This window comes from Eucyclogobius newberryi, unplaced genomic scaffold (assembly GCF_026437365.1).
Source record: "Eucyclogobius newberryi isolate DKJ021-1_F unplaced genomic scaffold, fEucNew1.0.hap1 SCAF_14, whole genome shotgun sequence".
NCBI lineage: Eukaryota > Metazoa > Chordata > Actinopteri > Gobiiformes > Gobiidae > Eucyclogobius > Eucyclogobius newberryi.
The window spans coordinates 34,036,517-34,063,003 of record NW_027315768.1 but is presented as its reverse complement, the minus strand read 5'-3'; the positions used below and the strand labels follow the sequence as shown (position 1 = coordinate 34,063,003).

At 45.5% G+C, this 26,487-nt stretch overlaps 2 protein-coding genes across 2 annotated transcripts in view; both read left to right on the top strand.

Moving 5' to 3' along the window:
* The window catches only part of lcp1 (lymphocyte cytosolic protein 1 (L-plastin)), a 281,117-nt gene that overhangs the window by 172,238 nt on the left and 82,392 nt on the right, over positions 1 to 26,487 (top strand). The window lies entirely within an intron of this gene.
* The window catches only part of LOC140360021 (integral membrane protein 2B-like), a 31,933-nt gene that overhangs the window by 542 nt on the left and 4,904 nt on the right, over positions 1 to 26,487 (top strand). Inside the window, exons 2-4 of the mRNA XM_072445320.1 lie at positions 19,050 to 19,181; positions 25,755 to 25,823; positions 25,908 to 26,069. Coding sequence (XP_072301421.1) covers positions 19,050 to 19,181; positions 25,755 to 25,823; positions 25,908 to 26,069 — 363 coding nt within the window. The remainder of the gene's footprint in view (positions 1 to 19,049; positions 19,182 to 25,754; positions 25,824 to 25,907; positions 26,070 to 26,487) is intronic.

Sequence of the window (26,487 nt, the reverse complement as noted above, 5' to 3'; positions counted from 1 at the left end):
TTTAGTCGTCGGCACGTGGATTTGTATTAGATTTCAGAGTTTATGAGCGAACAAACGTCACAAGAACCATTCCACTCGCAGATGTGTTTAATGTTATTTATGTGTTTAATGTTATTTATGTGTTTAATGTTCTTTATGTGTTTAATGTTATTTATGTGTTTGTTCATGTTTGCTTTGGTGTCACGTGAGCTTTGAGCTCTGTCCTGAAGTGTAAAGTGCGTCACTGACGCGGAAGAGAAACAAAAACAGCCTGAAGTATCAAGTACACAGTCTGAAGTATTAAATACACAGCCTGAAGTATCAAGTACACAGTCTGAAGTATTAAATACACAGCCTGAAGTATCAAGTACACAGCCTGAAGTATCAAGTACACAGTCTGAAGTATTAAATACACAGTCTGAAGTATTAAATACACAGTCTGAAGTATTAAATACACAGCCTGAAGTATCAAGTACACAGTCTGAAGTATTAAATACACAGCCTGAAGTATCAAGTACACAGCCTGAAGTATCAAGTACACAGCCTGAAGTATTAAATACATAGTCTGAAGTATTAAATACACAGTCTGAAGTATTAAATACATAGTCTGAAGTATTAAATACATAGTCTGAAGTATTAAATACACAGTCTGAAGTATTAAATACACAGTCTGAAGTATTAAATACATAGTCTGAAGTATTAAATACACAGTCTGAAGTATTAAATACACAGTCTGAAGTATTAAATACACAGTCTGAAGTATTAAATACACAGCCTGAAGTATCAAGTACACAGCCTGAAGTATCAAGTACACAGCCTGAAGTATCAAGTACACAGCCTGAAGTATCAAGTACACAGCCTGAAGTATCAAGTACACAGCCTGAAGTATCAAGTACACAGCCTGAAGTATCAAGTACACAGCCTGAAGTATCAAGTACACAGCCTGAAGTATCAAGTACACAGCCTGAAGTATTAAATACACAGCCTGAAGTACTAAATACACAGCCTGAAGTATCAAGTACACAGTCTGAAGTATTAAATACACAGTCTGAAGTATTAAATATACAGCCTGAAGTATTAAGTACACAGCCTGAAGTACAGTCTGAAGTATTAAGTACACAGCCTGAAGTACAGTCTGAAGTATTAAGTACACAGTCTGAAGTATTAAGTACACAGTACACAGCCTGAAGTATTAAGTGCACAGCCTGAAGTATTAAGTGCACAGCCTGAAGTATTAAGTGCACAGCCTGAAGTATTAAGTGCACAGCCTGAAGTATTAAGTGCACAGCCTGAAGTATTAAGTGCACAGCCTGAAGTATTAAGTGCACAGCCTGAAGTATTAAGTGCACAGCCTGAAGTACAGCCTGAAGTATTAAATACACAGTCTGAAGTATTAAATACACAGCCTGAAGTACTAAATACACAGCCTGAAGTATTAAATACACAGCCTGAAGTATCAAGTACACAGCCTGAAGTATCAAGTACACAGCCTGAAGTATCAAGTACACAGCCTGAAGTATCAAGTACACAGCCTGAAGTATCAAGTACACAGCCTGAAGTATCAAGTACACAGCCTGAAGTATCAAGTACACAGCCTGAAGTATCAAGTACACAGTCTGAAGTATCAAGTACACAGTCTGAAGTATCAAGTACACAGTCTGAAGTATCAAGTACACAGTCTGAAGTATCAAGTACACAGTCTGAAGTATTAAATAAACAGTCTGAAGTATTAAATAAACAGTCTGAAGTATTAAATACACAGTACACAGCCTGAAGTATTAAGTGCACAGTCTGAAGTATTAAATACACAGTCTGAAGTATTAAATACACAGCCTGAAGTACTAAATACACAGCCTGAAGTATCAAGTACACAGCCTGAAGTATCAAGTACACAGCCTGAAGTATCAAGTACACAGTCTGAAGTATCAAGTACACAGTCTGAAGTATCAAGTACACAGTCTGAAGTATCAAGTACACAGTCTGAAGTATCAAGTACACAGTCTGAAGTATTAAATAAACAGTCTGAAGTATTAAATAAACAGTCTGAAGTATTAAATACACAGTACACAGCCTGAAGTATTAAGTGCACAGTCTGAAGTATTAAATACACAGTCTGAAGTATTAAATATACAGCCTGAAGTACTAAATACACAGCTTGAAGTATTAAGTGCACAGCCTGAAGTATTAAGTGCACAGCCTGAAGTATTAAATACACAGTCTGAAGTATTAAATACACAGTCTGAAGTATTAAATACACAGTCTGAAGTATTAAATAAACAGTCTGAAGTATTAAATACACAGTACACAGCCTGAAGTATTAAGTGCACAGCCTGAAGTATTAAGTGCACAGCCTGAAGTATTAAGTGCACAGCCTGAAGTATTAAGTGCACAGCCTGAAGTATTAAGTACACAGCCTGAAGTATTAAGTACACAGCCTGAAGTACAGTCTGAAGTATTAAGTACACAGTCTGAAGTATTAAGTACACAGTACACAGCCTGAAGTATTAAGTGCACAGCCTGAAGTATTAAGTGCACAGCCTGAAGTATTAAGTGCACAGCCTGAAGTATTAAGTACACAGCCTGAAGTATTAAGTGCACAGCCTGAAGTATTAAGTGCACAGCCTGAAGTATTAAGTGCACAGCCTGAAGTATTAAGTGCACAGCCTGAAGTATTAAGTGCACAGCCTGAAGTATTAAGTGCACAGCCTGAAGTATTAAGTGCACAGCCTGAAGTATTAAGTACACAGCCTGAAGTATTAAGTACACAGCCTGAAGTATTAAGTACACAGCCTGAAGTATTAAGTACACAGCCTGAAGTATTAAGTACACAGCCTGAAGTACAGTCTGAAGTATTAAATACACAGCCTGAAGTATTAAATACACAGCCTGAAGTATTAAGTACACAGCCTGAAGTATTAAGTACACAGCCTGAAGTATTAAGTACACAGCCTGAAGTATTAAGTGCACAGCCTGAAGTATTAAGTGCACAGCCTGAAGTATTAAGTGCACAGCCTGAAGTATTAAGTGCACAGCCTGAAGTATTAAGTGCACAGCCTGAAGTATTAAGTGCACAGCCTGAAGTATTAAGTGCACAGCCTGAAGTATTAAGTGCACAGCCTGAAGTATTAAGTACACAGCCTGAAGTATTAAGTACACAGCCTGAAGTACAGTCTGAAGTATTAAATACACAGTCTGAAGTATTAAATACACAGCCTGAAGTATTAAATACACAGCCTGAAGTATTAAGTACACAGCCTGAAGTATTAAGTACACAGCCTGAAGTATTAAGTACACAGCCTGAAGTATTAAGTACACAGCCTGAAGTATTGAATACACAGCCTGAAGTACTAAATACACAGCCTGAAGTACTAAATACACAGCCTGAAGTATCAAGTACACAGCCTGAAGTATCAAGTACACAGCCTGAAGTATCAAGTACACAGCCTGAAGTATCAAGTACACAGCCTGAAGTATCAAGTACACAGCCTGAAGTACACACCCCCATCCTCAAAAAAACCCACCCTAGACTCCGCCAACCTCTCCAACTACCGCCCCATCTCCAACCTGCCGTTCCTCTCAAAAACGCTGGAACGCATCGTCGCCGCCCAACTTCACACCCACCTCCAGTCAAACAACCTCTATGAACCCCTCCAATCTGGCTTCCGACCACTTCACAGCACTGAAACAGCCCTGGTCAAAGTACTCAACGATCTCCTCACTTCTGCAGACTCCGGGGCCCTCAACATCCTGTTACTACTAGACCTCAGCGCAGTTGGCGCAGCCAACTGGGTGTTGAGGGCTCTGCACTCGACTGGCTCACATCCTACCTCACCAACAGGCAAGAGTTCATTTCCCTCTCCGGTCACTCATCCACTCTCTCCCCAGTAACGCTGGGGTCCCCCAGGGCTCAGTCCTCGGCCCCCTCCTCTTCATCTGCTACATCTTCCCCCTTGGTCACATCCTCCGGCAACTCAACCTGGACTTTCACTGCTACGCTGACGACACCCAGATATACCTCACCACCAAATCCACCCAAAACCCTCCCCTCAGCCACATTGAAACCTGCATCTCTACAATAAAATCATGGCTCACTCTCAACTTCCTCAAACTGAACAGTGACAAAACAGAGCTCCTCCTCATTGGCACCAAATCCACTCTCAATAAAACTGGTCCCTTTTCACTCAGCATCGACACCTCGACCATCACCCCCTCTACCCTGGTACGCAATCTCGGTGTCATCATGGACCCCACCCTCTCCTTCACTCCCCATGTCAGCCACATCGTCAAGACCTCATACTTCCACCTCCGCCGCATCGCCAAAATCCGACACTGCCTCACCCTCCCCGCTGCTGAATCCCTCATCCATGCCTTCATCTCCTCCCACCTCGACTACTGCAACTCCCTCCTCACTGGCATCTCCTCCCATTCCCTCCACAGACTCCAAATGGTCCAAAACTCCGCTGCCCGCCTCCTCACCCACACCCGCCTCCTCACCCACACCCGGTCCCGTGATCACATCACTCCCGTTCTCCGCTCTCTCCACTGGCTCCCCATCAAGCAGCTCATAAACTTTAAAATACTCCTCCTCACCTTCAAAGCTCTTCACCACCTTGCCCCCCCCTACCTGTCTGACCTCCTCATCCCCCACCGCCCCACCCGAGCTCTCCGATCCTCCTCCTCTCTCACCCTGACTGCACCAACATCCCGACTCAAAACTTTTGGCGACAGAGCATTCTCCCGAACAGCACCCCGACTCTGGAACTCCCTCCCCCAACCTGTCCGCCACTCTCCCTCACTCACAACATTCAAATCCCGCCTAAAAACATACCTCTTCACCCAAGCCTATGACCTCCCCTACCCCTAGCCTCCTCTACCCCATTGCCTACACTTCTACCCCCTGTTACATCCCCATCTTTTTCTCTCTACTTCTTCTGTCTTGTTCATTTTATCTGTATATTAATGTGTATTGTACGTGTTGTCCCCCCTGTCTGTAAATACCCCCCCTTTTTTATTATGTTCAGCGTCTTTGGGTCACTGAAAAGCGCTATATAAATAAAAGTTATTATTATTATTATTATTATTATTATTAAGTATCAAGTACACAGCCTGAAGTATCAAGTACACAGCCTGAAGTATCAAGTACACAGCCTGAAGTATCAAGTACACAGCCTGAAGTATCAAGTACACAGCCTGAAGTATCAGGTACACAGTCTGAAGTAGTCTGAAGTATTAGGTACACAGTCTGAAGTATTAGATGTGTTGCGCTCATAGATCCTCTATTGTCCACTGGAGCTGACACTCTGAACATAGGTCACTATGTTTCCTGTTACCATGGAAACTTGCTGTTGTTATCCTTTTGCACAAACAAGGCCTGAAAAATTGTCTGGATGTTTTTGGTTTTCAGATTTCCTCACAAATAGAGCTCAAGCTGTTTGTGCTGATGCTTTCAATCTGAATGTCCTTATCTTGAGTTCCTCAAGGCTCTGTCCTTGGACCACTGTTATTTACAAGGGAGTGTCTGCAGAGGCGCGGCCGAAACTACCATGTCATTTTTGTGCCGGCCGCGCGCTGCGGCTCCTGAAACTGCGCCATTATTTGACCTCGTTTTAGCGCCGTTTTAGACCGCGCCGGGTTAGGGTTAGGGTTAGGGTTAGGGTTAGGGTTAGGGTTAGGGTTAGGGTTAGGGTTAAGGTTAAGGTTAAGGTTAAGGTTAAGGTTAAGGTTAAGGTTAAGGTTAAGGTTAAGGTTAAGGTTAAGGTTAAGGTTAAGGTTAAGGTTAAGGTTAAGGTTAGGTACACTGCTGCGGTCCCTGAAACTGTGCGGCTATTTGACCGCGCCGCGGCTCTCCAGCCGCAGCCTATTTACAATGTATATAAACTCAATTGGGCATAAATCTAAAACACAGTAGCGTTTGTATACAGATGATGTGATGCTGTATGTTAGAGCGCCCCCTGCTGCACATGTTAGAGCGCCCCCTGCTGCACATGTTAGAGCGCCCCCTGCTGCACATGTTAGAGCGCCCCCTGCTGCACATGTTAGAGCGCCCCCTGCTGCACATGTTAGAGCGCCCCCTGCTGCACATGTTAGAGCGCCCCCTGCTGCACATGTTAGAGCGCCCCCTGCTGCACATGTTAGAGCGCCCCCTGCTGCACATGTTGGAGCGCCCCCTGCTGCACATGTTAGAGCGCCCCCTGCTGCACATGTTAGAGCGCCCCCTGCTGCACATGTTAGAGCGCCCCCTGCTGCACATGTTAGAGCGCCCCCTGCTGCACATGTTGGAGCGCCCCCTGCTGCACATGTTAGAGCGCCCCCTGCTGCACATGTTAGAGCGCCCCCTGCTGCACATGTTAGAGCGCCCCCTGCTGCACATGTTAGAGCGCCCCCTGCTGCACATGTTAGAGCGCCCCCTGCTGCACATGTTAGAGCGCCCCCTGCTGCACATGTTAGAGCGCCCCCTGCTGCACATGTTGGAGCGCCCCCTGCTGCACATGTTAGAGCGCCCCCTGCTGCACATGTTAGAGCGCCCCCTGCTGCACATGTTAGAGCGCCCCCTGCTGCACACGTAATTCAACATATCAAGAGGATTTTCTCTCCATCAAAACTGTAAACACAATGTCTACTGTTCTCCAAAATACACTCTAGAGACACACAAATATATCTATTCTTACGCTTGATGGCAATAAGATTGCACAAGTACTCTATTACAAGTACTCTATTACAAGTACTCTATTACAAGTACTCTATTGCAAGTACTCTATTGCAAGTACTCTAGTACCTAGTGCAAGTACTCTAGTACAAGTACCCTATTACAAGTACCCTATTACCTATTGCAAGTACCTATTACAAGTACTCTAGTACTCTAGTACAAGTACTCTAGTACTCTAGTACAAGTACTCTAGTACTCTAGTACAAGTACTCTAGTACTCTAGTACAAGTACTCTATTACAAGTACTTGTGGATCTGGATGGATCATAAACATGAGCTGACAAATCATCTTAAAGCCGGATCTACTTTAGAAATAAAATGCGTTTTCCTCTTGATTATAGAAAACAGTTCATCCAGGCCACATTTCTCTCAGTTCTATAGTATGGTGATATTATATATATGCGTTCAGCTCTGAGGTCCAGCTCTGAGGTCCAGCTCTGAGGTCCAGCTCTGAGGTCCAGCTCTGAGGTTCACCGTTTGAGGTTCACCGTTTGAGGTTCACTGTTTGAGGTTCACCGTTTGAGGTCTCAGGACAGATTATCTCCCTAAAATGCATTGTTTGTGCTGAATGTCTTGCCCAGCTCGTGTTTTGCATCTGGACCGGTCGTTTGTCCAGAGGAAGTACAGGAAGTGGCTTGTTCCTGTTTCACAATCTCGCTCCGTCCTGTTATTTATTCATATTTGTACTTGTCAGCTCATCGGCTCTTGGCGCTTTCAGACGCACACGCTTCTGTTTCCTGAGTAAAAGTGCAAAATATTACTCCAGTCAAAGTATCACGCTTCATAATCTGCTCTAGTCGGATGGAAAGACCCTGGCAAGGGACATGCTTGTGCAAAAAGACCCTGGCAAGGGACATGCCTGTGCAAAAAGACCCTGGCGAGGGACATGCTTGTGCAAAAAGACCCTGGCGAGGGACATGCTTGTGCAAAGAGACTCTGGCGAGGGACATGCCTGTGCAAAAAGACCCTGGCGAGGGACATGCTTGTGCAAAAAGACCCTGGCGAGGGACATGCCTGTACAAAAAGACCCTGGCGAGAGACATGCCTGTACAAAAAGACCCTGGCGAGGGACATGCTTGTGCAAAGAGACTCTGGCGAGGGACATGCTTGTGCAAAAAGACCCTGGCGAGAGACATGCCTGTACAAAAAGACCCTGGCGAGGGACATGCTTGTGCAAAGAGACTCTGGCGAGGGACATGCCTGTGCAAAAAGACCCTGGCGAGGGACATGCTTGTGCAAAAAGACCCTGGCGAGAGACATGCTTGTACAAAAAGACCCTGGCGAGAGACATGCTTGTGCAAAGAGACTCTGGCGAGGGACATGCTTGTGCAAAAAGACCCTGGCGAGAGACATGCTTGTGCAAAAAGACCCTGGCGAGAGACATGCTTGTGCAAAGAGACTCTGGCGAGGGACATGCTTGTGCAAAAAGACCCTGGCGAGGGACATGCCTGTGCAAAAAGACCCTGGCGAGAGACATGCTTGTGCAAAGAGACTCTGGCGAGGGACATGCTTGTGCAAAAAGACCCTGGCGAGGGACATGCTTGTGCAAAAAGACCCTGGCGAGAGACATGCTTGTGCAAAAAGACCCTGGCGAGGGACATGCTTGTGCAAAAAGACTCTGGCGAGGGACATGCTTGTGCAAAAAGACCCTGGCGAGGGACATGCTTGTGCAAAAAGACCCTGGCGAGGGACATGCTTGTGCAAAAAGACCCTGGCGAGGGACATGCTTGTGCAAAAAGACCCTGGCGAGGGACATGCTTGTGCAAAAAGACCCTGGCGAGAGACATGCTTGTGCAAAAAGACCCTGGCGAGGGACATGCTTGTGCAAAAAGACTCTGGCGAGGGACATGCTTGTGCAAAAAGACCCTGGCGAGGGACATGCTTGTGCAAAAAGACCCTGGCGAGGGACATGCTTGTGCAAAAAGACCCTGGCGAGGGACATGCTTGTGCAAAAAGACCCTGGCGAGGGACATGCTTGTGCAAAAAGACCCTGGCGAGGGACATGCTTGTGCAAAAAGACCCTGGCGAGGGACATGCTTGTGCAAAAAGACTCTGGCGAGGGACATGCTTGTGCAAAAAGACCCCACTCCACCGTTGAATCCAGATGTATCGTTAGCTAGCTAAAGCAAAAGGCTAACGTTTAGCTTTGGAAAGCGCTAACGGCAACAAAACGTGCGGCGCGTCTCCGACAAACGCCGCTCTAATGTGTAATTCGGTATCGAAATAAAATATTATCTAGATGTTAATAAATTGCGCACATCTTTATATATATTGGGGTGAAATAATCCAAACTGACCCTTTTTATAAACCTCAAGTCGCCGTCTGTTTCCCAGGACGCAGAGGAGGTTTTTTTTTAGTTTTGGTTTCACTTCAGAGGCTCCTCGTGAGTTTTAAAGATTATTAGGCCTTTAATCAATGGTAAAAGGAACAATGAATTAGAAAATGCAGTAAAATGACACAAAAACGGATAAAAATGCAATTAAAATTGCAGTAAGATGACACAAAAATACACAAAAACGGATAAAAATGCAATTAAAATTGCAGTAAGATGACACAAAAATACACAAAAACAGATTAAAATGCAGTTAGAAATGCAGTAAAAATACACATAAATACACAAACAGATAAAAATGCAGTAAAATGAGACAAAAATACACATAAACAGATAAAAAGGCAGATAGAAATGCAGTAAGATTACAAATACTTCCGACACCGTTTTCAAGTCTACAGACAATTGAATACATAACAACTCAATATCGAAACAAACGGGCCACAAAAGCGTTTCATTCTGCTTTTTATTACTACAATATTGCACGTTAAGAATAGTTTGTTTGTTGGCTGCTTTAAAGTTATCGTATTGTCATAAATTCCATCCCACGTCGTTGTTTATGACTAATTTCATACAAAGGGACGGTTTATGTCACTTTATCCAAATGTCCGAACTTCTGAGCCGCAAATGTAGAATATTATCAGTATTTTTTAGGAAACTGCTGCATTTTACGCCTTTTTATAAGAAAATCGTGTTTAAAATATCGGATGAAATGTACAAGTATTTGAAACAGGCGCAGATTAGCACATTTTTGATCAATCAAGTTTATTGTTATTGTAAAAAATGCTGAAAAAAAAACTAAAAAAGACATTAACAGACATTTCACATGAACTAATATGTTTAAAGACCGGTTTTAACACATTTCTTTTTGTCTCTTTTTTTTTTTTTTTTTTTTCTTTGTCAAATTTCAAACACTGAATGACGTAATCGGGGAAACTCCGATAAAATACAGAGATATTCATGTAATCATTTCAAAATGTGTCTTATCAGTTCAAGACTCAGTAAGAGAGTAAAAATAAATGTTACGTGCATTTTAGGCTCTGTTTATGTCACGTCACTATGATTCAGAAATACATTTTAAATACATTATCGGCTAAATATAAGTTGAGATATGCGACTGAAGGCTTCTGCGGAGAGAGTAGAATAAAGTGTATTATTGAAGAGAGTCTGTTGGTGTGTTTTCACAAGTCGACAGGTTTGATATTGTCTCTTTATTGTTTTTGTATAAACTGTAAAAACAGGAGTCATTTGTGAGTCTGCATGAAGATCTGGAGCTCACAACTCTGGACTTCACTCAACAGGATTAAACTAATCTGAGATAAGTCTCTGTCAGACCTCCTGTCCCCGTCCATGTCTCTGTCTCGGTCTAAAACCTACAAATAAAGTTAGAAATCTGGGGGTAATAATGGACTCAGACTTGAGCTTTAACAGCCACATCAAATCAATAACATCAGCAGCTTTTTATCATCTAAAAACATTTCCAAAATTAAAAATATAGTGTCTAAACCAGATTTGGAGAGACTTATCCATGTGTTTGTCTCCAGTAGATTAGACTGTAACGGCCGCTCACTGGTCTCTCCAAACGAGCTGTAAAACAGCTGCAGTACATCCAGAACGCTGCTGCTCGGGTCCTGACTAGAACCAGGAAGTATGATCACATTAGTCCTGTTCTCAGGTCTCTGCACTGGCCCCTGTGGCTCAGAGAAGAGACTTTAAAGCAGCTCTGCTTGTGTACAAGTCTCTCCATGGCCTAGCACCAAAGAACATCTCGTGAGCTCGGATTCTCCTCTCGGCCCTGGTCTAGTCCTGGTTTAGTTTCTTGTTTGGCTGAAACAGGATCTCGGACACTGATCGGTTTTGGTTTCCACAGAAACAGAAACAGGATCCGCTCTGGACTCTGAACAAAAGCCCTCAGTCCTGGTCCTGGTCCTGGTGCTGGTGCTGGTCCTGGTCCTGGTGCTGGTGCTGGTCCTGGTCCTGGTCCTGGTCATATTTTCAACACAGAATAAAAATATCTTCTTTTAAAATGATGAAGCGGTTTACTCATGCTCTAATCTCAATCTTAATCTTCTGAAGGACAAAATAAAGTTAAAAAGATAAAATGACGGTCACTAGGGCCGCAGCTATTAATTTATAGCTTTATTGGCCGTTTCTTGAAAATATACATTACTCAAATCACTTTTAACATTTATTAACAATTGCACAACCATCAACATTGCACTGGAACTTCCCATGAGGGTTTGAAAAAATTAAAATGCATGAGATTTTACAATAAATTAGGGTACTAAAATAAATACAATTACACTGCATGTCAACGTGCTCCCAACTCAAACCTGCCCTGCGCTTTGACACTGTTACCTGCAGCAGAAGATAAGCGCTCTGATGGTGTGGGCGTGGCTGGAATGCATAGAAAAGACTTTGCACCGTGCAAGTGGATTCTCCTTCTTGGATACAGGGTGCTCACCCAAATACATGAATGTTTCTCTTTGCACTGACTGAGTGACTAGTTCGTCTGCTTCTTCTTCTTCACTTACACTGGATTCAGAGGACGATCCCAGTACCGTGTCCAGGAAGGATGTTTGTTTGAAGACAGAGGGTTATTTGGAGCACTACTGTCTGTATTTTGATTTTTCCGCATGTGTTTTCTTTTTGTATCAAGTGCCATTGTCTGCACTGTGCTTTGTACTTTGAATGCATCCTCTGAAGATAAAAACCTCAGTCTCCTGAATCTGTGGTCAAGGGCAGCAGCAATGAGGGCAGCGTTTGGGTGATCTGAGTTGAAGGCAAACATTTCTCTCCATCTTGTTTGTATTTCCTCAGTCATCTGAGTTTGAGAAGCTTGGACAGAGGGGGTTTCAAATGCTGAACCCTCTGAGTTTTTTTAAGGTTATGCACAAGTTGTGGAAGAGCAGACAGTGACATATTGTTGGCCACTTAGAAAAACAGTTGCACTCTCAAATGGGGCGAGGGCATTGTTCAGCTCCTCCATCAAATTCCATTGTTCAGGCTTGAGGTCCAGGTGGTATTTGCCTCTTGAAGTCACTGTTGGGTCGGAGAGGGCAGCAGTCACTGGCCATCTTTGTTCCAGGAGCCTGGGCAGCATGTAGAAGGTACTGTTCCACCGAGTACTGACATCCTGGATCAGCATGTGTTGTGGTGTTCCCATTTGAAGCTGCTTCTCCTTGAGCTTGGTGCAGGCAAGTTCACTTTTCTTAAAGTGTTCCAATAGACACCTAGAAGCAGACACACACTTTGAAACAGTAGGGTTGTTTTTGAGGGAATTGTGTACAACTAAATTTAAAGTGTGTGCTGAACATCTCACAGATGCCCACCCATGTTTTCCCCTCTAAAGCTTAGCTGCTGCAACCACATTGGCACTGTAATCATGCACAACTGCTTTCACTTTTTCAAGGGGAATGATGAAAGTTATAAGAACATCCTGAAGCCATTCTGCAATATTTGCAGCTGTGTCTGTGTCCTCCAGGGGAAGTGTGCTCAAAATGAAGGACTGCATTTCCCAATTGTCTCCCACACAGTGACAGGTCACACCCATGAAAGCTTCTACAGCTACACTTGTCCAAATGTCAGTCGTGAGTGCAACTGAGTCACATTTTTTAATAGCATCGATCAGCTTGCCCTTGATTTCATTGTACTTGTCCTCCATTTTCTTGGTGAAATAGGTCCTGGATAGTAGTTCATATTGAGGACTAAACTTTGAAATAATTGCCTTTGCCTTCAGCCAGTGATAGTGGACACATGTCAGTCACTAACATGTTCAGAATGCTGTCACTGTACTGTTGAACATGATGGGACCATTCTCAGGAAGGTGTCCATACGGGGCTGGGGTGTGCTAAAATAGAAGGATAAATATTTATTATAATCTGGTAATAATATTTCCAGATTATATGCCTACACATTATATAGATGTGCAGAATATGTGTGAATATATTCAGAATACTTCTGAAAGGAATTCATTTCAGAAGTATTCTGAATATATTCACACATATTCTTCAATAAATTATACAATCTTGTCATACTATTTACATGCGCATGATCAATTTCAATTTAATTAAGTTGTGTTTGACACACACACTTTGAAAGATTTGGACTGTTATTGTTAACATGAACAAGTTGTTGCCAAACTACAGCGCTAACAGTTAACAAGCCATTTCTCAAGCTCAATTTCAACACGTATTTGAAAAACAGTGCGTTTTTTAGACATGCAAGTCTAACGCTAAGTGAACTTACCTCGCGGTGTCTTTTGCAAAATATACAGGGTGTTTTCTCTTCATATGCTGGATCATTGATGTTGTGAAAAGAGAGGTCCAATTTGCAGTACAAGCACTGCACCGTGTGGTCGGCTTTATTTAATCTAAAATGGTCCCATACTTTAGACAACTTCGGTCTTTTTCTTTGCCCCCCATGTTCCGTTTCTTTGTCGTTGCCCGCACTTTTTTCTTTGCTCGTGTCTTTCGACATTTTTGTCACACTGGACTCGGCAGCATCTCAAACCGTCTCAAACACGCTACAGGCCAGTGAGGCGCAGCGGCCGTGCGGAAACATGCGACGCAACTACAAAGAAAGAACATAACCGCGCGTAGTAAGACGAATATAAAACAAATAATCGAAGCGGAATAAAAAGAATCGATGAATTTTTGTAATCAAATTATTCAATGAATTGTTTCAGCCCTAACGGTCCCAATTTTTTTTTTTCGGTTCGTACGATTTTATTATGACCTAATTCATCACATTTATCCATTAACCGAAGTGGTGAATTCCGAGACCGGCGGGTGAATTCCGAGACCGGCGGGTGAATTCCGAGACCGGCGGGTGAATTCAGAGACCGGCGGGTGAATTCAGAGACCGGCGGGTGAATTCAGAGACCGGCGGGTGAATTCAGAGACCGGCGGGTGAATTCAGAGACCGGCGGGTGAATTCAGAGACCGGCGGGTGAATTCAGAGACCGGCGGGTGAATTCAGAAGGCTTGAAAATCTAATCATTCAATATTCAAAAGGTGAAATTTTAAACTGAAAAAACAGAAAATGTTTACCGCAAAATTCAGTGGCAGAAATTTAGAACAAAAACAATTGAAGCATGTTTTTTCAGCATCACAATTTCAGAGTTGTAGAATGTCTCCAGCATTTAGAGTTCAACGTGTGATGGGACAAACGATCGTCCATATGTTCAGCCTCATTTACAGACACATTTAGCACTTTTGTCATGGATTACACATGTATGACGTCACTATCACGCGTGTTTGACCAGGACCGTGTCTCTCCGTGTTCAGGATTCGCTTGTTTTTGCTTCCGCCGTGTTCTGAGCTCAGAGGAGTTTGTGTGTTCTGTCTGTTCAGTCTTGTCGGCGACGAACCCGGACGTTTGTTGCGAAACAGGAAAACCACACCACATTTTGTAACTGCTGCACAGAAACAAACAGACACAAAGTCGGTCGACAAATGTGAATAATCAGAGATGTCGTGAAGAATAATCCTAATAATTTCAGACGCAAAATTCAAAAGTATTCAGGAAGGGTCCATCATTTGTCCCAGTTATGATTGTGTTTTTCAGTTTCAGCACTTGTTCAAAGGAGTATTTATTCATTTATTTTCTGTATCCAGCACCTGCCATGACCTTTGAGACGGGGCAGCAGAGAGAGAGACGGGGCAGCAGAGAGAGAGAGACGGGGGAGCCGAGAGAGAGAGACGGGGGAGCCGAGAGAGAGAGACGGGGGAGCCGAGAGAGAGAGACGGGGCAGCCGAGAGGGAGGGACGGGGGAGCCGAGAGGGAGAGACGGGGGAGCCGAGAGGGAGAGACGGGGGAGCCGAGAGGGAGAGACGGGGGAGCCGAGAGGGAGAGACGGGGGAGCCGAGAGGGAGAGACGGGGGAGCCGAGAGAGAGGGAAAGACGGGGGAGCCGAGAGAGAGGGAGAGACGGGGGAGACGGGGGAGCCGAGAGAGAGGGAGAGACGGGGGAGCCGAGAGAGAGGGAGAGACGGGGGAGCCGAGAGAGGGGGAGAGACGGGGGAGCCGAGAGAGAGGGAGAGACGGGGGAGCCGAGAGAGAGAGGGAGAGACGGGGGAGCCGAGAGAGAGAGGGAGAGACGGGGGAGCCGAGAGAGAGAGGGAGAGACGGGGGAGCCGAGAGAGAGAGGGAGAGACGGGGGAGCCGAGAGAGAGAGGGAGAGACGGGGGAGCCGAGAGAGAGAGGGAGAGACGGGGGAGCCGAGAGAGAGAGGGAGAGACGGGGGAGCCGAGAGAGAGAGGGAGAGACGGGGGAGCCGAGAGAGAGAGGGAGAGACGGGGGAGCCGAGAGAGAGAGGGAGAGACGGGGGAGCCGAGAGAGAGAGGGAGAGACGGGGGAGCCGAGAGAGAGAGGGAGAGACGGGGGAGCCGAGAGAGAGAGGGAGAGACGGGGGAGCAGAGAGACTGGAGAGACGGGGGAGTTTCCTGACACGTCTGCAACTCGCTGCTGATAAAATGTGGTTTAGTTGATTTGGCGCCCACTCTTTAAACTCTGAGAAATGTTCAGTTTGAAGGGAATTTCCATCAAATGTCCAGATAAAACGCACAGAAAAGAAAAGTTTAAACTCAAACTTAGAGAAGCTGCAGCAGCAGAATCATACACTAGTTTTACAAACAAGTCGATTGTTCGGCTTTGGATTTTCATAAACACTTCCCCCTTCATAAACACTTCCCCCTTCATAAACACTTCCCCCTTCATAAACACTTCCCCCTTCATAAACACTTCAAAAGTATTCAGGAAGGGTCCATCATTTGTCCCAGTTATGATTGTGTTTTACAGTTTCAGCACTTGTTCAAAGGAGTATTTATTCATTTATTTTCTGTATCCAGCACCTGCCATGACCTTTGAGACGGGGCAGCAGAGAGAGAGACGGGGCAGCAGAGAGAGAGAGACGGGGGAGCCGAGAGAGAGAGACGGGGGAGCCGAGAGAGAGAGACGGGGCAGCCGAGAGGGAGGGACGGGGGAGCCGAGAGGGAGAGACGGGGGAGCCGAGAGGGAGAGACGGGGGAGCCGAGAGGGAGAGACGGGGGAGCCGAGAGGGAGAGACGGGGGAGCCGAGAGAGAGGGAAAGACGGGGGAGCCGAGAGAGACGGGGGAGCCGAGAGAGAGGGAGAGACGGGGGAGACGGGGGAGCCGAGAGAGAGGGAGAGACGGGGGAGCCGAGAGAGAGGGAGAGACGGGGGAGCCGAGAGAGAGGGAGAGACGGGGGAGCCGAGAGAGAGGGAGAGACGGGGGAGCCGAGAGAGAGAGGGAGAGACGGGGGAGCCGAGAGAGAGAGGGAGAGACGGGGGAGCCGAGAGAGAGAGGGAGAGACGGGGGAGCCGAGAGAGAGAGGGAGAGACGGGGGAGCCGAGAGAGAGAGGGAGAGACGGGGGAGCCGAGAGAGAGAGGGAGAGACGGGGGAGCCGAGAGAGAGAGGGAGAGACGGGGGAGCCGAGAGAGAGAGGGAGAGACGGGGGAGCCGAGAGAGAGAGGGAGAGACGGGGGAGCCGAGAGAGAGAGGGAGAGACGGGGGAGCCGAGAGAGAGAGGGAGAGACGGGGGAGCCGAGAGAGAGAGGGAGAGACGGGGGAGCCGAGAGAGAGAGGGAGAGACGGGGGAGCCGAGAGAGAGAGGGAGAGACGGGGGAGCCGAGAGAGAGAGGGAGAGACGGGGGAGCAGAGAGACTGGAGAGACGGGGGAGTTTCCTGACACGTCTGCAACTCGCTGCTGATAAAATGTGGTTTAGTTGATTTGGCGCCCACTCTTTAAACTCTGAGAAATGTTCAGTTTGAAGGGAATTTCCATCAAATGTCCAGATAAAACGCACAGAAAAGAAAAGTTTAAACTCAAACTTAGAGAAGCTGCAGCAGCAGAATCATACACTAGTTTTACAAACAAGTCGATTGTTCGGCTTTGGATTTTCATAAACACTTCCCCCTTCATAAACACTTCCCCCTTCATAAACACTTCCCCCTTCATAAACACTTCCCCCTTCATAAACACTTCCCCCTTCATAAACACTTCCCCCTTCGAAAACACTTCCCCCTTCATAAACACTTCCCCCTTCATAAACACTTCCCCCTTCATAAACACTTCCCCCTTCGAAAACACTTCCCCCTTCATAAACACTTCCCCCTTCATAAACACTTCCCCCTTCATAAACACTTCCCCCTTCATAAACACTTCCCCCTTCATAAACACTTCCCCCTTCGAAAACACTTCCCCCTTCGAAAACACTTCCCCCTTCATAAACACTTCCCCCTTCGAAAACACTTCCCCCTTCGAAAACACTTCCCCCTTCGAAAACACTTCCCCCTTCATAAACACTTCCCCCTTCGAAAACACTTCCCCCTTCGAAAACACTTCCCCCTTCATAAACACTTCCCCCTTCATAAACACTTCCCCCTTCGAAAACACTTCCCCCTTCATAAACACTTCCCCCTTCATAAACACTTCCCCCTTCATAAACACTTCCCCCTTCATAAACACTTCCCCCTTCGAAAACACTTCCCCCTTCATAAACACTTCCCCCTTCGAAAACACTTCCCCCTTCGAAAACACTTCCCCCTTCGAAAACACTTCCCCCTTCATAAACACTTCCCCCTTCGAAAAAACTTCCCCCTTCGAAAACACTTCCCCCTTCGAAAACACTTCCCCCTTCATAAACACTTCCCCCTTCATAAACACTTCCCCCTTCATAAACACTTCCCTCAGTAGACCTTGACTTTAAAGGAAGGAAATCCGTACAAACTGCTCAAATATCAGAACAGTCCTAAAGTTTACACGGTCGGCTGCGGTTCTGACGTTTATCTAATATACTAACTAAATACATCGTACAAAAACAGAGATGCATTTTAAAACACAGGGAATACGATTCAATTTAAGATTTTACCAAACGTTTTGCCTGTTTCTCTTTAAAATGCCACTTCCTGGTTTGACCTGGCCATTAAATATGACTGGCGGAGGTCATTCCATAACTGTTACTAAGCAACCAGATTGTAAACAAGAGCCAAAGTCCATTCAAATCATACAATAGTTATGATTACAAACAATTCCACCTGAGAACACTTTTTTTTTTTAAATCATTGTTTAAACTGTCATAAAAAGGTGTAAGTTGCAAAGTTTCTCTGCATTTTTGGTGGAGCGGCGCTTTTTGATGACATCACAGAGGGATTCTGTTCTACTTCCTGTCATTTTCAACTTTTATTTGTCACATTCTTCTCACAAACTGCAACTCGACGTATGATGCACAACTATGATAAGTACCGTATTTTCAGGAGTATACGTCGCACGAGCCAAAAAATGCATAATAGAGAAGAAAAAAACATATATAAGTCGCACTGAAGTATAAGTATATAAGTATAAATATAAGTATAAGTCGCATCCCGGCCAAAACTATGAAAATACGGTATTAACAGTTATTCAGATAACTATAGCATAAAGAACATGCTAACAAGTTTACCAAAGCATCAGCTTTACCCCAAATCCACTGAATTCTTCTTCCTCTGTGTCACTTCTAAACAACTCCACAAACTCCAGAGGAAGAGGAAGTGCAGATTCTTCTTCATCGCTTAGAGCCTAGAGCGCCCTCTTGTGGTTGTCAGAGTGAAAATAATCAACATGTGAAATGTGGTTTTCAATGTTAAAATACAGAATAATATCACATAAGTCGCACCCCGGCCAAAACTATGCATAAAGGTGCGACTTATAGTCCGGTATTCACCACGGAAACAAAGCTGCACTAATTCTGATTTTGGAGCCGCTCACACGGGTAACCATCTCGGCCCGTGTGACATCATCTGGCAGAAATCTATTCCAGGCATTTTTCTATTTTCTATTTCTATACTTTTGGTTTGGCGACGTCACCCGTTTGTCCCCGTGGACGATATCGGCAAGTTTCGTACCGTTTTGCGGCAAATTCCTGACAAAACTCCCTCCATCTAACCCCCGAACACGGCGCCCGTTTGATCAAGAATCGCTCCGGCTAATCGTGAATATTTGTACAATCCTGACGTTTCCTCTTGTGCGTTGCAGGATGCGGAGGCGGCCGTCCCCGTCAGACCTCAGTCCAGGGCCTGGTGCTGGTGCATGTGTCTGGGCCTGGCGCTGATGCTCAGTGGAGTCGTGGTGGGAGGAGCCTATCTGTACCTCTACTACGTCCCGCAGGTAAAACGCGCCGCAGCGGTCAAAGGGGTCGGAGTTTAGCGGGTCGGCGGTGGCTCAGGCGGCGGACGACCAAATGAGGGGGTTTTATCGGGTTTTAGAATCCAGAGGAACCGTGACTCATAGTTCTGGACTGATGAGTAGGTCCTTTTTTTTTTTTTTTTTAAAGCTTCATTCCAGTGTCACCCTCAGCCCGGTGTAACCACAAACCTAGAGTCCGATGTGTTGGAGAACGAAGTCTGATGGCCGCCATGTCGGTCCATCTCCGGGCTCCGGGGGCGGGGCCTAGTTAGAGCAGTTAGCTTGCGTGCACTTTCGATTTCGCCAAACGCAGCAAAATACTTAACTCTATAACTGTTGTAACTATTTATGTGTCTATGCATTCATTTGTGAGTTCCGAAAATGGCATAGTGCAATTTATTATTTATGTTACATTTATTTTGAAATACCGCTACATCTTATTTTGAAGAGTAAAAACCCGGATGTGAAATGTGTGTCGTCCGCCATCTTGACTAATAAAAAAAGGGTACGAAAATAAGTTCGGTGCTGCGTTGCAGCCGTTCAATAATAAACGGTAACCCGCAGGTTACATCAAAGACGATCGCCTCTGTCATCACTGGGAAGACGTTCACTCCACTACATTTTGGTGCCGAAACCCGGGAAGTAAGGACTTTATGAACTTTTGTGAAGCGAAGTGAACATCTATCGGCTATTGCTAACTAGCTAGCCGAGATGACAGAGGGACTAGAGCGGATGAGAAGGAAGCGCGCCACCGTGCGTGCCGCTACAACGAGGCTGTTAACTCGTCTCGAGGAGGAGGTGGTTAAAGAAAGACCAGATACAAGTAAAATACGTGAACTGCTGGTAGTTTTATCATCCAAGGAAGAAAGTTTAAGAGACTTGGACAAAGGGATTGAAGATGAGACGGCGACAGACGATCTGGAGGCGGAGATTGGGAGCACTATGGACTACATGGACCGCATTCTCACTTGGAAGGTTCGATCTTCTTGCATCATTGAAAGATCGCAACAAGCTACAAGAGAGACCATGAGTGAGCGAATCAGTGATGTAAGTCCCAGCTCAAATGTATCACACTCCAGACAAACTGTTAAACTTCCCAAGCTAATGATGGCCAAATATGATGGTGAAATAAGCCAGTGGCAGGAATTTTGGTCTCAGTATGAAACAGCTATTCACGAAAATGAAGCGTTATGCAAGACGGACAAATTCACCTACCTCAGATCCTATCTGACCGGAGCAGCAGCTCGAACTGTTGCAGGGCTAACAACAACAGAAGACAACTATGATGCTGCAATAGAGTTACTCCGGACCCGCTTTGGGAGAAAGGACATTGTGATAAGTGCCCACATGTCAAAGCTATTGAACTTGACTCCTGTGAAAAGATCTTCTGATGTGGCTGCACTGAGGAACTTGTATGATGAATGTGAGATTCAAATACGCAGTTTGGAGTCATTGGGAATTTACAGTGACACATATGGCTGCCTGCTATGTCCAGTGCTCATGCAGCTCATCCCTGAAGACATAGCATTAGACTACACCCGCAGACCAGACTCGACTAATGAATGGAAAGTGCTAGAGCTCATCCAGTTTCTACAGAACGAGGTGCAGAGCAGAGAACGGGCGCTCCAGCTTACCAGACCCGGCCACACTACGAAGGACCCTACTCCAAACTACAAGCCAACAGGGAGGACGTCCTACGCCGGTGATGTTAAACACAGAAAGTGGAACGTCCCGTCAGCGTCTGCTTTACACACAGCTAACGGCACACCCCAGACCTGTGTGTACTGTGACAGTAGTAACCATAAACCAGAGAACTGTCCAGACTATAACGTAAGTGCACGCAGAGAAAAGCTGAAAAAGCTGGGTAGATGTTATGTATGTTTAGGGCCCAAACACATAGCAAAGTACTGCAGAGTTAAAGTTTCATGTAGATTATGCAACCGCAGACACCACCAGTCAGTTTGTGAACAACCAGAAGCTAAGACAGATGTTGACTCCACCAGCAGTGGGACTACAGATGCTGTGTTGTCTTCTGTGACCAGTCCTGTCAAAGTTAAGGCTGAAACACAGAACACAGTACTGCTTCAGACGGTTAAGGCATGGACTGTAGGTCCCAGGGAGAGAAAGATAACTCGATGCCTGTTAGATGGAGGCAGCCAGCGTAGTTTCATTCACAAAAATGTTGTTAGAGCGCTAGGACTGCCAATTGTTAGGCAAGAGACTTTAAACCTCCATGTTTTTGGTTCCACCAGTCCGGTAACAGAAAAACGCAATATTGTAAGAGTTCAACTTGAGAACATGTGGAACACTGAAAAGAGACTTGAGATAGAAGCAGTTGAGACTCCTCAGGTGTGTACAGCTGTGATTAAAGTCCCATGCGAGACGATTCAAACAGAAATAAAGAAAAGAGGGCTTCAGCTTGCAGATTTTCCACTAGAAGGTGCTAATGAACAAGAGTTGCAAGTGTTAATTGGAGCAGACTACTACTGGCAAGCAGTTACTGGTAAAGTCCAAAAGGTTACAAACTCACTAGTAGCAGTTGAAAGCATTTTTGGGTGGGCTTTACAGGGACCAGTGACTACCTCCAGTATTACAGACACCACTTGCATGCACATTAGTTTGACAGAAGACACCCGGATCTCTAAAGAGCTTCATGCATTCTGGGAAGTGGAGTCTTTGGGCATAGTAAACAAGCAGACGGAGAGCCCAGAGGACTCAGAAGTCCTACGTGACTTTGAAAGGACAATCACGTTTGAAAATGGTCGCTACCAAGTTGAGTTGCCATGGCAATCAGATAAGGCGCAACTTCCAGATAATTTCAGGGTAGCAAAGAGGCGTTTTGAGAGCCTTTTGAAAAAACTGAACACTGATGTAACCCTGTATGCCAGGTACAACAATGTTATACAGGACTATCTGCAGCAAGGTATTTGTGAGGATGTTATAGAGGACACAACAGTGGCAGAGAACCAAGAGACAGTGAAATACTACATGCCACATCACGCTGTTGTACGAGAAGACAAGACCACAACGAAACTTAGAGTGGTATTTGATGCATCATCACATGAGGAAGGTTGCCCATCACTCAATGACTGTTTATACACTGGACCTAACCTAAACCCAAATCTGCTGGATGTACTAATTCAGTTCAGACTGCACAAGATAGCCTTCACTGCAGATATAACCAAAGCCTTTCTCCAGATCTCTCTTGCGGAAAGGGACAAGGATGCTGTTAGGTTCCTGTGGCTACACGGACCTCCAACCAAAGACTGTAACGAGGAGGTACGTGTTCTGAGAATGAACAGAGTTGTATTTGGAGTGTCTCCCAGTCCATTTTTGCTCGCTGCCACAATAAGAAAACATCTCGAACAATACAAAGCAGAACAACCAAAGGCAGTACAGACACTAAGTGACTCTTTGTATGTGGATGACTTTATTTCAAGCTCTCCAGATGTGCAGGAGGCTCTACATGTAACAACAGCAGCAAAGAACATTCTCTCTGAGGCAGGCATGAACCTGTGCAAATGGGTAACCAACTCACCTGATCTGAGAGCATTGTGGGAAGAAAAAGGTGTAGAGGACACTGGAGATGCAGAATTCTGTGGAAATGTGCTCAAGGTGCTTGGGCTTGTGTGGAGACCAGAGAAGGACGATTTTGTGTTTGATCAAAAGGGACTAATGAACATTTTAAAAGACAAAGAAAACACAAAGAGAGGTGTACTACAGACATCAGCCCGCATATTTGACCCTATTGGGTTTCTCACTCCGTTTACTGTGAGAGTCAAGTGCCTCTTTCAAGAGATGTGGGAGAGAGGGCTTGGTTGGGATGAGCCATTACCCACTGATTTGACTGAAAAAGGGGAACAGTGGTGTGCAGAGTTACCACTGCTCCACCTGGTGGCCATTCCCAGGTGGTACTACATTGAGATCCAGCCAGACTCACACGCTGTAAAGTTGCATGTCTACTGTGATGCAAGTGAAAAGGCTTACAGTGCTGTGGCATATCTACAAGGACAAGACAAACTAGGAGAGACTGTTACTAGTTTTGTGGCCTCAAAGTCACAAGTTGCACCACTAAAGAAAATGACTTTGCCTCGTTTGGAGCTGATGGGAGCACTTGTTGGAGCGAGACTAGGACATAGTCTTCTCAAACCACTGAACTTGGAGAGGAACCAGCTAAACATGTGGACGGACTCAATGATCACTCTCCACTGGATCTGCAGCACAGCCCAGCGGTGGAAGCCCTTTGTGGCTAACAGAGTGACTGAAATACAAGGACTCACAAATCCGGAGTTGTGGTCCCACTGTGCTGGCAAAATGAACCCTGCTGACTTGCCCACACGAGGTCAGCATGCGCAGAACCTTATTGGTAATCAGTTGTGGTGGAGTGGACCCACTTCATTGTCTACAGCTGAAGGGAAAACAAATGTTGATGAAAACTATGTGTTAAAGGAGGTAAACACTGAACTGAAATCAAAGCATCAGACTGTTGTACAACTCACCAGCACTGAACAAACTGAACCTCTGTTGAATTTGGAAAGGTACAGTAGACTTAAGACTGTGTTAAGAATAACTGCATGGGTCAAACGGTTTGTAACTAATGCACGGTCCAATCAGAAGTGTCGGGGAGAGTTAACTGCAGAAGAGCTAACTGCAGCAGAAATTCACTGGGTAAAAGTTACACAAGAGAGTTGTTTTCATCCTGAAATATCCCAGCTAAAGTCAAAACAAAATGTGAAGAGAGACTCTAAAATCAAAGATTTAAAACCTTTCTTGGATGAAAACGGTCTATTGTGTGTTGGGGGAAGATTACAAAACTCTGATTTCAGTTTCAGAGAGCAACACCCCTGGGTATTACCTACAAATCACAAATATTCTGAGTTACTGGTTCAGTCATGTCATGAAAAGGTACTGCATTCTGGTGTAAGAGACACTTTGATTCAAATCAGAGAACATTATTGGGTTTTGAGAGGGAGACAGCTTGTAAAACGCAGTGTTGCAGGTTGTTACATTTGCAGAAAACTAAAGGTAAAGGCGACACAGCAGATTACTGCTCCTTTACCAAGAGACAGAGTGACTGAGTCCCCTCCATTTGAAGTTACAGGGGTAGATTTTGCAGGACCCTTGTATGTAAAAACTAAGGGACAGCCCACAAAGGCATACATCGCTCTGTTTACATGTGCAGTAACTAGAGCTGTGCATTTGGAGTTGGTATCAGATCAGACAACTGAAAATTTTCTCTTAGCATTAAAACGATTTATTGCAAGACGAGGACTATGTAAGACAATTTACTCTGATAATGCTAAGACATTCAAAAGAGCAGACAAGGACTTGAAAGAACTATGGCAAACCATTAAAGAGTCAGAGCTTACAGAGTTCTTTAGTGACAAAGGAATCACATGGAAATTCATTGCTGAGAGAGCAGCTTGGTGGGGGGGCTTTTGGGAGAGGCTTGTGAGATCTGTAAAAATGTGTTTGAAGAAGGTACTGGGGAAATCTTCATTAAACTTTGAAGAACTAACTACTATGCTCACTGAAGTTGAGGCAGTGTTGAATTCCAGACCTCTGTCGTATGTACACAGTGAGGCTTCAGAGCCACAGCCACTTACCCCATCTCACTTCCTGGTTGGTAAACGCTTAACATCACTACCACCAAAGACTGTGCCTTCACCTGTTCCGGTCACTGCAAACCGTGAGGAACTGGGTCGAAGGTGGAAATACCGGCAGAGACTTTTGACCAGCTTTTGGAACAGCTGGCGCAGAGACTATTTGATGGACTTGAAATCAGCTCACAAATGTCAGACTCCTACACCTACTGCGATCAAAGTAGATGATATTGTACTGATAGGGGAGGATAACATGCCAAGACAGACCTGGAAAATGGGTAGAATTACAGAGGTTTTTCCAGGCAGGGATGGTCTAATTCGTTCATGTATCATTCGCACTTCTACAGGTAGTTTGTTGAGAAGGCCTGTTCAGTTATTGTATAATCTTGAAATATGTTGATGTAATATGATCCAATGGTGATGAACAGTTGTTCATCGGGCGGGAGAATGTTGTAACTATTTATGTGTCTATGCATTAATTTGTGAGTTCCGAAAATGGCATAGTGCAATTTATTATTTATGTTACATTTATTTTGAAATACCGCTACATCTTATTTTGAAGAGTAAAAACCCGGATGTGAAATGTGTGTCGTCCGCCATCTTGACTAATAAAAAAAGGGTACGAAAATAAGTTCGGTGCTGCGTTGCAGCCGTTCAATAATAAACGGTAACCCGCAGGTTACATCAAAGACGATCGCCTCTGTCATCACTGGGAAGACGTTCACTCCACTACAATAACGTGCACGTCCAGATGCCACGAAGAATGAATTAAGGGTTTTTAAAGCCGTCGTCTGAGTCTTTCAGGTTTTTCTTTTACACTGACCTTACCAGTATTTTGTCTCGCCGCCGTGGAGACAATGAGCCTCATCTGTCTGTTCTGTCTTGATGTGGTGTGTTGGAGAACGGGGACATGTAAGAGTGCTTTCTAAATCTTCCGCTTGTGTTATTGCAGGATGACGGCGTGTTTGTCTGCGGCCATGACTACATCGAGCACAACTACATGATACTCGAGGAGGAAGAGGTAGCGCAGCATCTCGTTAATCTGCTTTAATCGCACCTTTTCGCTGCGTTCTGAAATGTAGAGATGACCCTTTGGTACGTCCAGATGGCGGTGGAGAAGGAGGCGGAGGCGGAGGCCCGGTTCAGCCTGAAGCATCTGGAGGAGAGGATCCAGGTGCTGGAGGAGGAGCAGGTGGAGCTCATCAGCGTCCCGGTGCCGGAGTTCGACGACCAAGACCCGGCCGACATCGTGCACGACTTCCAACGGGTGAGGAGGACACGAGCGTGGCGACACGAGCGATCGCGTGCCATACGAGCGCGGCGACGCGAGCGATCGCGTGCCATACGAGCGAGGCGACGCGAGCGATCGCGTGCCATACGAGCGAGGCGACGCGAGCGCCCCGACGCGAGCGCGGCGACATGAGCGATCGCGTGCCATACGAGCGCGCGGCTATTCAGAGGGTCTACGGTAAAGGTCTGACGTGTCGAGATGTGCGTCACCGTGGTAACGCGTCACTCCTCTGCACAGAGCGCCGAGTTTTACCCATCGATTTGAGCTTAATGTTTAGTTTATGAGTCGACTAGAAAGGGGCGTGGCAAACTGTAAAAAATCTCCGTGTGTCTGACCCAAACTCTTGCGAAAACTACATTTTGCACAGAAGAGTAACAGTAACAGAGGTGTTTCT